Source organism: Kogia breviceps, chromosome 1 (genome assembly GCF_026419965.1).
Source record: "Kogia breviceps isolate mKogBre1 chromosome 1, mKogBre1 haplotype 1, whole genome shotgun sequence".
Classification (NCBI taxonomy): domain Eukaryota; kingdom Metazoa; phylum Chordata; class Mammalia; order Artiodactyla; family Physeteridae; genus Kogia; species Kogia breviceps.
Window position 1 is genome coordinate 187,820,396 of NC_081310.1, and position 15,877 is coordinate 187,836,272.

Below are 15,877 nucleotides of genomic sequence, written 5' to 3' on the forward strand. Positions count from 1 at the left end.
CGCACTTGGCGGAAGGTCCTGGGAGTCGTGGCGAGCGAGCGTATCTTGCGTGAGGGCGCGCCGCGCTTCTCCCCTTCGGCAGGGAGGCGGGGCCCGAGGCGCCCCAGCGCGCAGGCGCCGACCTCATGCTGAGCACCTTGTCTCGCGCCGTGGCCCGCGCCGCCGTCCGCTGCGCTCGTACCCCCCGGCCACCCGAGGCTCGCACCGCCGCCACCGCAGCCGCCATGTCCCGGGGCCCGCGGGCCACCTCAGGCTCCCCGATCCGGCCCGCCACCGTGCTGGGCACCATGGAGATGGGGCGCCGCATGGACGCGCCTGCCAGCGCCGCGGCAGTGCGCGCCTTCCTGGAGCGCGGCCACACTGAGCTGGACACGGCCTTCATGTACAGCGACGGCCAGTCCGAGAGCATCCTGGGCGGCCTGGGGCTCGGGCTGGGCGGCGGCGACTGCAAAGGTAACTTCTGGCGCCCGCGCACCAACCTCTTGTCCTCTCCCTACACTGTGCAGTGCAGACCTGTCCCTCAGGACGCTGACCCGACTCCAGCCACGCGCCCGCCGCGGTCAGGGCCGACAGCTTCGTCCCGCCCCCGGGGCGCCCCCCTTCCCTGGCCATCCCGCAGCTCTGTGAACCCCCCCCCCTCCTCAAGTCCCTTGCACATCCAGCCGCGACAGCTGAACAGCGCTTTTTCCTGACCACCTTCCCCTCCGCTTCTTCGTCTGGGGATTGCTACTCGGTAACCCCCGAGCCTGATCTAGTCCTTGGCTTTCTACCCCAGTTGCTTTCTTAGTGCACCTCTCTGCGGCACTGGTCTCCAGAGCTATGCCGTACCCCCCTCCAACCCTGCCAGGTGCCCATAACTGGTCCCCAGGCGCTCTGCCTATGCCCCTCTCCCCATTGTCCTCAACGCCCATGCGCTCCCCGAGAGCCCTTTTCTCATCCAGGTCTTTCATCAGTCCCTAGACTTTGCTCTGTTTAGTTGGCAGTACCCCTGGCTCTCTCAGGGAGAGCTGTAGCACTGCCATAGACCGGGCTGGGAGAGCAGAGGTGGTGGGGTAAAGAGTGGGGAGGCGTGAGAGAGAGGGTAAGGCATTTCTGTCCACTCCTGTAGCCCTATGCTAGCTTCTTATGGAGCTATAGGAGGGAAAGTGTCTCTAACCCACTCGCAGGGAGCTCAGAGTCTAGTGGAGAAGATTGAAGCAAATAATTGCAGAGGAGTGTAGAAGAGGAAGCACTTTTAGGAAAGGCATAATGGGGCCAGGCAGAGGCCCTAGGGAAGGCTCAGAGAACACTGAGACTGGGCCTTCAAGGAACAATAGTAGTTTGCTGGGCAGAGCATGAGTCAAAGGGTTATGAGAGGCTGAGGGCATAGCTGTGCCAAGACTGGTGTGTGGACGGCCAGGAGGCAAGTGTGCTTGAGTGGAGGATGTGTGTGTGGAGGGACGGTCCCTCATCAGCCTGATGCCATTGGAAGTGCCTAGGAGGGTGCCTGGCACATGGTGGGACCCAGTGAAGTCAGCTGATACTATTACTACCGCACTCTGCCTCCTCTTTCCCATCCTGAGACTCCTTCTTCCCAGCCCTCGTGTCGGGGGCATCCCCCTCTGGGTCCTCCTTAGATTCATAGCTTGGTGGATCTGGAGGAACAGACTTGGGAATGTGCATCTCAGACCCACACTCTCTAGTTCACCTGCGTGCCTCTCGTGACTAATGAAGATTTTATTTCTGAATTGGTTTCTCCCCTTCCAGTCCTTCCTTGCTTCCTTCTTTGAGGCCAGGCACACCCAGAGTCAAAGTCTTCAGGTCAGACCCAAGGCAAAGTTCACACCAAGAATGCAGGGGGATTGAGAAATGTGGGGAATGGAAAAAATCTCGACCAGAAGCTGAGAGACTTGGTCTCTCCAACATCCAAGTGGTCTGATGACTCCCTCCCCTCTGGACTACTGAGTTGCGTTTGCCAAGTACGGAAAGTGCAGAATCCAGAGAGCCAGAGTTGTTTTTTTAAATATATATAAATTTATTTATTTATTTATTTTTGGATGTGTTGGGTCTTCATTACTGTGCGCGGGCTTTCTCTAGTTGCAGCGAGCAGGGGCTACTCTTCGTTGCAGTGCGCGGGCTTCTCATTGTGGTGGCTTCTCTTGTTGAGGAGCGCGGGCTCTACGCGCATGGGCTTCAGTAGTTGTGGCACGTGCGCTCAGTAGTTGTGGTTTACGGGCTCTAGAGCTCAGCAGGCTCAGTAGTTGTGGCGCACGGGCTTAGTTGCTCTGCAGCATGTGGGATCTTCCCCGGCCAGGGCTGCCTTTGATTGGCAGGCAGATTCTTAACCCCTGTGCCACCAGGGAAGCCCCCAGAGAGCCAGCATTCTTTATAGCACTTCCAAGCTGCTTGCATGGCAGAACACTCTCTTGTTCTCAGGTGGAGTGTGTCTTTATTTTTTATTTATTTATTTTTTTTGCGGTACGCGGGCCTCTCACAGTTGTGGCCACTCCCGTTGAGGAGCACAGGCTCCAGACGCGCAGGCTCAGCGGCCATGGCTCATGGGCCCAGCCGCTTCGCGGCACGTGGGATCCTCTCAGACCGGGGCACGAACCCGCATCCCCTGCATTGGCAGGCGGACTCTCAACCACCACGCCACCAGGGAAGCCCCTGGAGTGTGTCTTTACAGTGGATATGCGGGAGTGCACGCTTCTAGGAGTCCGGAAGGAGAAGGGGAAACTGTCACTACCTGCTGCTCCTTTTGCCTTCTATCTCTCTCTCAAATGGATCTGCCAGTGGTTATGTTCAGCAGCTGCATCTCTTTCCTGAATTCCTGCAGCAGCCAGCAGCCTCTTTACTTGTCCCCCTGTCTTCAGGCCTGCCCCCTCGACTTCTGTCTCTATACGGCAGCCAGAACGAACACAGCTGACCAGTTCACTCATAAAACCTTTTTTTTTTTTTTTTTGCGGTACGCGGGCCTCTCACTGTTGTGGCCTCTCCCGTTGCGGAGCACAGGCTCCGGAAGCGCAGGGGCAGCGGCCATGGCTCATGGGCCCAGCCGCTCCGCAGCATGTGGGATCTTCCCGGACCGGGGCACGAACCCGTGTCCCCTGCATCGGCAGGCGGACTCTCAACCACTGCGCCACCAGGGAAGTCCTTCTTTTTTTTTTTTTTTTTTTTTCCCAGCAGTGCTGCGCAGCATGCGGGATCTTAGTTCCCTGAACAGGGATTGAACCCATGCCCCCTGCAGTGGAAGTGCAGAGTCTTAACCACTGGACCACCAGGGAAGTCCCAGGATGCTGTTTTGGAGATTCAACTTGTGGGGTCAGGAAGCCCTCCCTGGAATTCCCAGGTTGACCACATACCTCTCCTCTGGGCTCTGCTGCACTTACATATTGTAACATCACCTTTTAGCTTGTGACCTCCTTGAGGGCAGAAATTGAGTGTGTTTAGTTCATCTCTGTGCACTTGGCCTCTACTACAAGGCTTGGCACAGCTAGCAGTTTGGTGACTAATAATATAGCAGCAGTGGACGTTGGGAACTTGCACATGAGACATTATTCAATCTCATGCTCTCCCTGTGAAGGCAGTTCCATTGTTATCATCCCCATTTTATAGGTTAGAGAATTGAAACTCAGAGAACTTAAGTAATTTAGCCAGGATCACAGTAAGTGGTTACAATAAGTTTCTTAACCATTACATTCTTCCCACAAAGTGAAAATCGCTACCAAGGCCAATCCCTGGGAAGGGAAGTCACTGAAGCCTGACAGCCTCCGGTCCCAGCTGGAGACGTCACTGAAGCGGCTGCAGTGTCCCCAGGTTGACCTCTTCTATCTACACGCACCGGACCACGGCACCCCTGTGGAAGAGACGCTGCGCGCCTGCCACCAGCTGCACCAGGAGGTGAGGGCGGCCCCCCTGCTCCTCTCCTTGGCCTGTCATTGCCCAGGAGAGTGGAGGCTCCAGGGCTGTCCCAGAGCAGAGCTGGGGACAGACCTCACTCCCAGGGTCCCCAGCCAGTCTCTCCTTCCTGGTGTTCTGGGCTGCAGTGGGATCTGACCTTGGCCTCTCGCCCGCAGGGCAAGTTTGTGGAGCTTGGCCTCTCCAACTATGCCGCCTGGGAAGTGGCCGAGATCTGTACCCTGTGCAAGAGCAACAACTGGGTCCTGCCCACCGTATACCAGGTGAGGCCAGGGCTGCAGAGGCCTCTGTCTCCTGGGTGCCTGCTGATCCCGGGTCCTCTTGGCCCCTCCCACTCCCCCCCAATCCCCCCCACCAATGCCCTCTCCATAGCAGCCACTCCCCTGCCTCCCCTGCTCACAGCCTGTAGATGGCTCCCGGGTACCCTCAGCCCAGCCAATAGGCGCCTGCTTTCTCCGGCCCAGGCTCCCCTTCCTGCCTGCTTCTCCCTCTGCAGTCAGCCTGGAACACTCCTCCCCGCTTCTCATGGGAAAGAGTGCCCAGATCTCACTTAGATGCCTCTTCCCCTGGAAGCCTTTCCCAACAGCCCAGTGGGGCCTCCCATCTCCAAACCCCATCTTCATACATTGAGCAAGTATTTGGGAGAATCTGCTATGATCACTGAACCCACTTTATGTGATCACCTGACCTCTGTCTTTGTTTTTAACTTGACTCTAACATCTCTTGGAAGCAGAGATCTTACTAGATACGCTGGTGTTTGGGAACTCAGTGTCCAGCACACAATTGGTGCCTACAGATATGTGTGGAATGACATATCCTGTCCACTGTCCCTTCCTGGGGCCCAGCACCCTCTCCCCATCGCCCAGCCACCACTAATGATGTTGGAAATCATTGCTGAAGTCCTGGGCAGGTTTTGACTGAAGATTTTTAAAGAAGACTGGGGTCCCCTGACCCGTGCACCCTCTCCAGCTGGCCCTTCTGCCCGCAGGGCATGTACAACGCCACCACCCGGCAGGTGGAGACAGAGCTCTTCCCCTGCATCAGGCACTTTGGACTCAGGTTCTACGCCTACAACCCTTTGGCTGGTATGGGATATGGGCTGCTGTGGGGACGGGCTCCCCTCCCAGGTCCCGGGGGGCATTTCTTTTTTTTTTTTTTCTTTTTTTTCTTTTTTGAGGTACACGGGCCTCTCACTGTTGTGGCCTCTCCCCCCGCGGAGCACAGGCTCCGGACGCGCAGGCTCAGCGGCCATGGCTCACGGGCCCAGCTGGTCCGTGGCATGTGGGATCTTCCCGGACCGGGGCACAAACCCATGTCCCCTGCATTGGCAGGCGGACTCTCAACCACTGCACCACCAGGGAAGCCCGCGGGGGGCATTTCTGGTCCTGTTTCTCCCTATTCCTGACCCGGGGGATACCCAGCCCCAGACCTGGGAAGCAGGGAAGGGTTTGACAAGAGGCTGGGCTGGGTCCTCCATCCCTCCTGGGTCCCCCACCATCACCCCCATTTCCGGTCCAGAGCAGCCTCTGGGAGCTGTGCCAGAGGATCTGATTACAGCCTTCCCGCAGGGGGCCTGCTGACCGGCAAGTACAAGTATGAGGACAAGGACAGGAAACAACCGGTGGGCCGTTTCTTTGGGACCAATTGGGCAGAGATCTACAGGAATCGGTGAGTTGGGGATGGGCTGCATCAGGGTGGATGGAGTGGGAGGGGGTCCCCTTTATCTGAAATGGAGGAGTTCTAGGCTGCTTTCCTGGGTCTCCAAGCCATCCCTTGCTGCCTGGACCTACCTCTTTTGATTCCTGGAGGAATTATGAAGCCCTCTATAGGGTCTCTTCTTGTTTTCTTGGGACCTCCATGAGAAATGAGGATCCCTGGACCTTATGCCAGGTCTTCCAAGTCATAGCTTCTCCCTGAGAAGTGCTCTTCACCTGCAGACAGGGAAGGAGAGGGCCCTGGATGGAGGCTCAGCAGTCTTGGGGCCGAGTCGTACCCCTGTACTTACTGCCTATTTCCCTAGGTAAAGTAAGGGCAGGCTTTGAGTTCTTAGGGGTAAAGATGTCATTGAGGTCTCTGGTGAGGGAGCCAGCATCCTGGGTGTTTCAATAAAGCAGGAGACCCATTGCTAGAGGGGATACCAGCCCCTCCATGCTGCAGGGTTGGGGTGAGCGCAGCTGTCCTGTTTGACTCTTTGGCGGTGGCCCCCAGTTTGACCCCATGGTCCTGACCCCTGTGCTACCCTCCCCACCTGCTCAGCTTCTGGAAGGAACACCACTTCAAGGCCATTGCCCTGGTGGAGAAGGCCCTGCAGGCCACGTATGGCCCCAGCGCACCCAGCATGACCTCGGCCGCCCTCCGGTGGATGTACCACCACTCACAGCTCCAGGTAACCCATCGTCGCTGGAAGCCCCACTTCCGCTCTCTTCGGGAAGCCAGCATTATCTTCAGGTGATTTCTAAGTAGTTTTTCCCTCTGAAACTTCTCTTTGTTTCAGTTTTCATGGCAGCCTTCCTGTTGTTCTGAGTAGCTGTCCAAGTGCCAGGCCCTATAATGAGGGCTTTACTAACATGGATTGAATGATTACCTAGGCCTGATGAAGTGTGATTATTCCAGTTTTACTGATAAGCAAACTGGTGTTCATACAGTTGTGAAAGGTATAGAAAACTATCACAGATTTGACTGTAAAACCCACTGGTCTGGGCTTCCCTGGTGGCGCAGTGGTTGGGAGACCGCCTGCCAATGCAGGGGGCACGGGTTCGTGCCCTGGTCCGGAAGGATCCCACGTGCTGCGGAGCGGCTAGGCCCATGAGCCATGGCCTCTGAGCCTGTGCGTCCAGAGCCTGTGCTCCGCAGTGGGAGGGGCCGCAGCGGTGAGAGGTCCGCGTACCGCAAAAAAAACCCAAAAAAACCCACTGGTCTGGCTTCTCTGGGGGGAGGTGGGGTTTCCCTCTCTCTTTGGTAACCCCTGTCTTCCTGGCTAAAACTTGTCTCCAGCTTCAGCCTTACATAGTTGCATAGTCTCTGACACGTATCTATTAGGTTTTCAATAAGTGGGAGCTAAATGCTTTGCATAATTTCTCATTCCCGTAACCACGCTGAAAAATGAGAAGATTTGAGTCTCCGGGGGTTAAACAGCTAAACCTAGTTTACACAGCTGCTGAGTGGCAGGACTGGGCTCTGAGCTTAGGTCTGAATGAGGATGAGCTGTGTGGCAGCAGGAGGAAAGCAGACAGGGTTTGGGGTCACATATTACAGTTGTTGAAGGTAACTTAAGTGCTTTCTAGAACTATGTAGAGTATAAATTTTAAAAATCAGGTCCCAAGTTTTGGCAGGTGGAGTGGGGGGGGCGTGTGTGACTGGGGTCACTGTGGTGCACTAGTGTGTTGACGTCTGGCCGTCTCCCCTTGCAGGGTGCCGCCGGGGACGCGGTCATCCTGGGCATGTCCAGCCTGGAGCAGCTGGAACAGAACTTGGTGGCGGCTGAAGAAGGGCCCCTAGAGCCGGCCGTCGTGCAGGCCTTTGACCAGGCCTGGCACCTGGTTACCCACGAGTGTCCCAGCTACTTCCGCTAGGCCCCAACACAGCTCAAGCTACCCAAGGTTTCTTCCTTTTCTGTCACCTCTTCTCCTCTCTCACCCTGGCCGGTCTTTGCCTTAAGCTGATTTAGCGTGGTCTTTCTCCATTGTCTGGATCCATGCATTATTTTTCTAGACCCCCTGCCTCACCCCCAGTTGCCTTCACAATGTGTAAAGGCTGGGGCTGAGCCCCATTCATGCATTTCCCGTCTGAATAAAGCAGGCACTTGACCTGGCTGTAGCCCAGGCCCAGAGTGAAGCCCACAAATTTGTCTCCTCACCTGCTTATGACTTGTTTCCACCCTGCCTGCGGGCTTCCTGCCAAAGGGGTAGAACCGTGAGCTGGCGTCGTCTAAAGGCAGAGGCGGTGGGAGGGCCTCCCAGCCTCCTGCCCTGAACCCAGCCTGACCTCTCAACAGCCAGGCTGCAGGTGGCCCTCACGCTTCTACACGCAACAGAAGAAAAGAGGGCCATACACCCTGAGGTAGATTTTCTCTCCTTCAGAATTATCTCATTAAATACTTAACAAATGGAATAATTTGGGCGAAAACCTACCATTAGCGTCACCACGAAGAAGAATAAAACCTTCCAGGATGCTGTGGGACATTTTAACACACACTCATTTCAGCAGCGGCTTTACTCTTAGCTAAAGCCTCCTCTCTTCTGGTCTTCCACAGATTCTCAGCTCTGCCGCTGGGCCTCCTTCTGGTGGGAGTGGGCGTGGGCAGCCAGGACCCCCATTTCCCTCAGCAAATCCCTCCCCCAAGTAAAGGCACCCAAGTCTGGAGAAGAAATGAAATCCCAGGTCCAGTGGTTGCTGTTTGAACATTGCCAGGGCAGAAGAATCACACCCTGGGCGAGAGGTAGGGTGTGGGCCAGGCAGCAGCAGTAGGCAGCATTTGGACCAGTCTCTTCAATGATGAAAGGGGCTCAACCTGGAAATGCAGACGAAACCACCAATCAAAGACTCTGTTCAAAGGAAAGTCCTACTTGCCTTCTATAAGGAGACACCTTTCAGATGAAGTTTTATTATTTAGAGTGAAGACACCCTCCTTTGTCTTCACCCATAATAAAATGGCTGCTTCCTCAAGTGGGGTAATATCAGTTATTACCCCACTCATATTAATAATAGTATCAGTTATTGTTGTACAACAAGCCACCCCAAAATTGAGTTGCTTAAGATGACAAAATCTGAAATTGACTTAATAAGATTCAGTTCAAGCCCTATCAAAACCCCAGCTGGATTTTTTTTTTTTTACAGAAATTGGCAACATTTTTTAAAAATTCATATGGAAATTCAAGGGATAGAGAATAGGCAAAACAAATTTAAACAAGAACAAAGTCCTCCAATTCCTGATTTCAAAGCTTACTACAAAGCTACAGAATAAAAGCAGTATGGGACTGACATAAGGGTAGACATATAGCTCGATGGAACAGAATTGAGAGTCCAGAAGTAAGTCCATAATAGCTAAAAAATAGAGACAGCCCAAATGTCCATCAGCTGATGAACGGATAAATAAAAAGTGGTATATCCATACCATGGACTATTATTTGGCGATAAAAAAAAGAAGTAATGAAACATCTACAATGTGGATGAACCTTGAAGATGTTATCCCAAGTGAAAGATGACAGTTCCAAAAGGCTTCATATTGTGTGATCTGGTTTGCGTGAAGTGTCTGGAATAGGCAAATCTATTAGAGACAGAAAGTAGAATAGTGGTTGCCTAGGGCTGAGGGGGGGTTGGGAGGAAATGGAGATTAACTGATAATGAGTACAGGATTCTTTGGGGAGTGATGAAAATGCTCTAAAGTTGATTATGATGGTTGTACAATGCTGAATACACTAAGAAAAAAAAACATTGAATTGTACACTTTAAATGGGTGTATAGGGACTTCCCTGGTGGTGCAGTGGTTAAGAATCTACCTGCCCATGCAGGGGACACAGGCTTGATCCCTGATTCAGGAAGATCTCACATGCCATGGAGCAGTTAAGCCCGTGCACAACTACTGAGCCTGCACTCTAGAGCCCATGAGCCACAACTGCTGGGCCCACGTGCCACAACTACTGAACCCACATGCCACAACTACTGAAGCCTGTGCGCCTAGAGCCTATGCGCCACAACAAGAGGAGCCACCACAATGAGGAGCCCACGCACCACAACGAAGAGTAGCCCCTGTTCGCCACAACTAGAGAAACCCCATGAGCAACAACGAAGACCCAATGCAGCCAAAAATAAAAATAAATAAAATAAAATAAATGGGTATATAATAATGTGGATTATGTCTCAATAAAGCTGTTTTTTTTTTTAAAAAAAAAAAAACCAAACCACACACACAGTCATTTAGCTCAGAAGTCTGCTGTTTGGCAGGGCTCAGTGGGGAATACTCATCTGTTCCCCTGTGTCTGAGAAGTGCCATTACAGCTGGAGGCTAAAATCACCTGCAGGCTAATTCACATGTCTAGCAATTAATGCTGATTGTCAGCTGTTGTCATCACTTACATGTGACCACTCCATGTGGCCTGGGCTTCCCCACAGCATGTGCTGCTGGCTTCCAAGGGCAGGCATCCCTCTTGCCTCATGGAGGAGTGTCTGAGTTATGTTGTAAAAAGAGGATGTGAGAGAAACAGATGGTCATCTTTGGAAGATAAACTCTTTCTCAGGGAGCAATGGTCCTAAGTGGTCAAGTCACGAAGATGAGCCACTTGACTGGTCAGGAGACCTTTAGTCCCGAGTGTCTCCATCAGGGATGCGTCATCTGCTAGGTCATTTCCCATCTGTTAGATCCTTTCGGGGAAGGTATCTCACACATATTTGATGGTCACTTGAATTCAGCCATTTCATTACTAAAGAGCTTTTTCTTTTTTCTTTTCCTTTTTAAATATTTATTATTTATTAATTTATTTATTTTGGTTGCTCTGGGTCTTAGTTGCAGCACGTGAAATCTTTAGTTGCAGCATGCGGACTTCTTAATTGTGGCCTGCAGACTTCTTAGTTGTGGCATGAATGCGAGATCTAGTTCCCCAACCAGGGATCGAACCCAGGCTCCCTGCATTGGGAGCACGGAGTCTTACCCACTGGACCACCAGAGAAGTCCCTACTAAAGAGCTTTTTCAAAAGACAAAGAAACAGAGTTGGATCTGGAAAGTGACAAACATACTTAACCAACCTCAAAAACTAGAGACCTGTGTACCGTATAGAAGACCGGAAAAATGAGTTAGTTGGTATAGATTTTGTATACTCAAATCAATGTGACAGAAAGGGGACTCCTGAAGTTAAAGGCTTGAGGGAGGGCATCTGGCTGACCTATGTGCTTCCTCTGCATTCTGGCCTGCTTGTTACTAGTGGTGGTTAATTCACCAGTGTCTCAGATTTGCATTCTGAATACATTTTAGAAGCAGTAAGGAAGGTCAGAATGTCAAGATCCTTAATTGCTTATGAGAAAATACATTTCTACTCCATAGGTTTTTATTTTTTAATTTTTTTAAACACCACTTCTGCCTCAGCACTCTTCTAGGTATAATAAAACAACCCAGACTTTCCCAACTTTCACACAAGAAGCTTTTTGAAATCTTTATTGCTTCCCAAGAATCTTTCCAATTCCATATTGGAGAGACTTGTACTTGATAACAAATGCTCTTACTAGGGACATTAATAGTAAATACCAATTGTTAAAGAATTTTCTTGTGGTTGTTATCAAAGTGGAAAATGGCATTGTAGGAGTAGAGAATGATCAATGAATATACAAGTAAGTCAATATTCTGTAGTATCATGATAATATAAGGAAAACTTAATTCCACTGTGGTCTGTATCAGAGGTCAGCAATCTTTTCTGTAAAGGGCCAGGTGGTAAGTATTTTATATTTTGTGGGTGTCAGTCCATTTGGGCTAAAACAAAATACAACAGATTGAGTAGCTTATAAACAATAGAAATTTCTCAGTTTTGGAGGCTAGAAGTGCAAGATTAAGGCATCAGCAGATTTGGTGTCTGGTGAGAACCTGCTTTCTGGTTCATAGGCAGCCATCTTCTTGCTGTGCTCTCATTTGGCAGAAGGGGTAAGGGAGCTCTGTGAGGTTTCTTTTATAAGGGCACTAATCCCACTCATGAGGGCTCCACCCTCATAACCTAAGAATCTCCCAAAGCCCCACCTCCTGATACCATCACTTTGGTGATTAGATCAACATGTGACTATTATAAGTGCCACCCAACCAATTAGTGGATTAGCCCTAAACAAACCCACAAATAGTCCATATCAGCAGGCCATATGTTCTCTATTGCAGTGATTCAACTCTGCCTTTGTAGTGAGGAAGCAGCCACAGATGATAAGTAAATAGATACGGCTTTGTTCCAAATTTCCAGTAAAACTTTATTTGTGAAAACTGGCAGTGAGTCAGATTTGGCCCATGGGCGATAGTTTGCAGACTCCTGGTCTATACTGTATGAATTGAATTACGTAGTGATAGAGAGCTTCTAACGGTGAAATTGTAAGCCAGTTGCTCAAAATGTGGTCTCAGGGCAGCATCAGGATCGTTGGGGAACTTGTTAGAAATGCAAATTACTGTGTCTCATGCTTGACCTGCTAAATCTGAAACTCTAGTGGGTGGGGCCCTGCAATTTGTTTTAAGCAGCCCTTCAGGTAATTCTGATGCACACTTGTTTGAGAACCACTGTTGGTTTTTAATTTAGTAAGATTATTTTTAACAAACACCGTGATGTACGAAGGTTTGTAAGTATATGGCCATTACAAAAACATGTTTTTCTTCATTGTTGAACTTTATAAACGAATTTAAAATACCATTCACAATAGTGTCACCTTCAACAAAAAGAACTTCCAAAAGCTTTACTTTGATTCCATGAATTGGGTGGAAAATTTTTAATTATTATTGGGATTGACTGATTTTCTATTTGAAGTATCTGACACTGATACAAAACTGGCATTATTTTCTACTTGTGAAGTATTTCTATTCTTGATACCACACATCAGCAACTGCTGCTTTACTCCTCTGACATGCATAAGAAATCGTAGAATGAAAAATAAGAGAATTTAATTGAGAATAATTATATAATCTAGATCAAAAGTTATACGTGAGGACTTCCCTGGTGGCACAGTGGTTAAGAATCCGCCTGCTTGGGCTTCCCTGGTGGCGCAGTGGTTGAGAGTCTGCCTGCCGATGCAGGGGATGAGGGTTCGTGCCCCGGTCTGGGAAGATCCCACATGCCGCGGAACGGCTGGGCCCGTGAGCCATGGCCGCTGAGCCTGCGTGTCCGGAGCCTGTGCTCCGCGATGGGAGAGACCACAACAGTGTGAGGCCTGCGTACAGAAAAAAAAAAAAAAAAAGAAGAAATTGTCTTATTTAAAAGGAAGCTCTGGGGACTTCCCTGGTGGCGCAGGGGTTAAGAATCCACCTGCCAATGCAGGGGACATGAGAAGATCTGGGAAGATCTGGGAAGGTCCCACATGCTGCGGAGCAACTAAGCCCGTGTGCCACAGCTACTGAGCCTATGCTCTAGAGCCCACGAGCCTCAACTACTGAGCCCACGTGCCACAACTACTGAAGCCCGCGTGCCTAGAGCCTGTGCTCTGCAACAAAGAGAAGCCACGGCAATGAGAAGCCCGTGCGTCACAACAAAGAGTAGCCCCTGCTCGCAGCAACTAGAGAAAGCCCACAGGCAGCGACGAAGACCCAACGCAGCCAAAAATAAATCAATCTATTTTTTTTAAAAAACGGAAGCTCTACCTGCTATATAAAATAAATAAAAGGAAGCTCTAATTCTCCAATTCAACATCCTCATCCTTAATAAGTTCTTTCTGAATCAAAACCATGTAAGTTGGGTCATGTCCAAAAAATAATTATTGTGATGTATTAGAAGATCCAGTCAAGGACAAACCCTGGTCCTTAGGTATTTTCATGAATAAGCAGTTGTCCACCCTATAGAGACAGAGAATATCTCAACTTCCGCTTTACCCAGATGAATGACACTATGGATCCTTAGGTACAAGACTTGTCCAGTGATAAGAAAGCATGTTTCAGAACAGTGGAGTAATGTAGCCACCAACCATGATGGTAAACTAATTGGTTTTTTAAGTTATTTTAATTTTACCTATTCTCATGGGGAATGTATCTCATTGTGGTTTTCATTTGTATTTAGGAATAATATAAATCTTTAACAACCAGGTTTATTGAGGTATAACTTACATACAATAAAATTCACCAATTTTAAGTGTGTAGTTGGTCCCTTATGCTACTTTGTAGTCAATTACATCCCTCAAACTCTGCTCCTAGAAACCACTACTCTGCTTTCTGTCAGTATTAATTTGCCTTTTCTAGAATTTTATAAAAGTGGAATCATGTAATACATAGTCTTTTGTGTCTGGATTCTTTCACTTAGCATGATATTTTTTTTCCTTGCCACGTGGCATGTGGGATCTTAGTTCCTCGACCAGGGATCAAACCTGTGCCCCCTGCAGTGGAAGTGTGGAGTCCTAACCACTGGACTGCCAGGGAAATCCCATAGCATGATATTTCTGAGATTCTCCATGTTGTTGTGTATACCAGTAGTTCATTCCTTTTTATTGATGATTATATCATATTCCATTGTATGGGTATACCACAAGTTAATTGGTTGTTTCCAGTTTGGGGCTCTTGTGAATAAGCTGATATAAACATTTGTGTGTAAGTATTTGAACATATGTTTTTATTTTTCTTTGGTACACATCTGGAAGTGGGAGTGCTAAATCATATGTAAAGTGTATTTGTAACTTTATTTTTTAACATGCCAAAATGACCTCTGCTTACAGGAAGATGAAGTAGACATACTTTTCCTTATTCCTCCTACTAAGTACAAATAAAAATCCTGACCACCATGCATAACACAAACATGAGAAGACTCTGAAAGGCAGAAAGAAGAACCCAGACTAGCTAGGGACCTCAGTACCCAAGGAATGACAGAGGTGAGTTTCCTGAGTTTTCTTTTTCCTAATATATCCCAAACTCAGAGCTGACAAAGCCAACAACCTGGAAATGCTGACTGACACAGACAGAAAAAGCCCCAACAACAAAAGCCTGCTTTCTCTAGCCAAAGAACTAGGGAAGGGGCATCCTAGCAAGACAGAAAAGTGTACTCCAGCCAAACATCGCAGAATAAAAACTGTGGCCTCTGTTACTACCACCCATGCCAGCAAATACTGAGAAAAGAAGGAAGTGGTGCAACAATTTTTCAAGTGCTGAATATCAAAGAATCATCAACCCAGAATCCTATATCCAGCAAATATGTTCTTCTGGAATGAAGGGGGAATCAAGACATTCTCAGATGAAGAAAAACTACAACTTTGTTGTCAGCAGATCCACCCTAAGTGAATAGCTGAAGGAAGTTCTCTAAACAAACAAACAAACAAACAAATAGAAAATGATGAAAGAAGGAATCTTGGAGCATCAGGAAGGAAGAAAAAACATGGTAGCAAAATATGGGTAAATACAATACGTTTTCCTTCTCTTAAGTTCTCTAAATTACATTTGATGGTTGAAGCAAAAATTATAACACTGATGTGGTTCTAAATGCATGTAGAAGAAATATTGAAGACTTTTATAAACAGAGGAGAGTGAAGGAATGGAAAGGGAGTTAAGATTTCTACACTTAAACTTGTAAAATGATGCTGCCAGTTGATTGTTGCTCTAGAGCAATCTTAAAGAGTGAGACACGTACTTCCCTGGTGGTGCAGTGGTTAAGAATCTGCCTGCCAATGCAGGGGACATAGGTTTCATCCCTGGTCCGGGAAGATCCCACATGCCACAAAACAATTAAGCCTGTGCACCACAACTACTGGGCCTGAGTTCCACAACTACTGAGCCCGCACGCCTAGAGCCTGTGAGCCACAACTACTGAAGCCCATGTGCCTAGAGCCCGTGCTCTGCAACAGGAGAAGCCACCACAGTGAGGAGCCTGTGCACCACAACGAAGAGTAGCCCCTGCTCGCCACAACTAGAGAAAGCCCGCGCACAGCAATCAAGATCCAACGCAGCCAAAAATAAATAAATAAAATAAATAAATTTATTTTTTAAAAAGCTATACAAAGAGAAATACTCAAAAACACTGTAATTAAATCAAAATATAATTCTTTAAAAAATGTTCAGTTAACCTACAGGAAAGTATTAAAAAAAAAAAAAAGAAACAAACAAATACAAAACTGAGACTAAGGAATTCCCTGGTGGTCCAGTGGTTAAGACTGGACCATGCTTCCACTGCAGGGTGCCTGGTCGGGGAACTAAAGCCATGTGGTGTGTGTGGGGGGGAATAAAGAGAATAAAACAAAACCAAAAATAAAATGGCAGACTTAAGGCCTAACTTGTAAATAATTACATTAATGGTAAATGGCCTAAATATATCATTTCAAAGACAGAGCTTAGTA

General features: G+C 48.8%; 1 protein-coding gene across 1 annotated transcript; it reads left to right on the top strand.

The window, feature by feature from the left end:
• The first annotated feature begins 10 nt into the window (after positions 1–10).
• AKR7A2 (aldo-keto reductase family 7 member A2) lies at positions 11–7,740 on the top strand. Its single transcript, XM_059083729.2, has 7 exons — positions 11–453; positions 3,692–3,879; positions 4,056–4,160; positions 4,886–4,982; positions 5,466–5,565; positions 6,154–6,283; positions 7,308–7,740. Exons 1-7 carry the CDS (start codon positions 126–128, stop codon positions 7,467–7,469), a joined length of 1,110 nt encoding a protein of 369 aa, XP_058939712.1. The 5' UTR covers positions 11–125; the 3' UTR covers positions 7,470–7,740.
• The last annotated feature ends 8,137 nt before the right edge of the window (positions 7,741–15,877 follow it).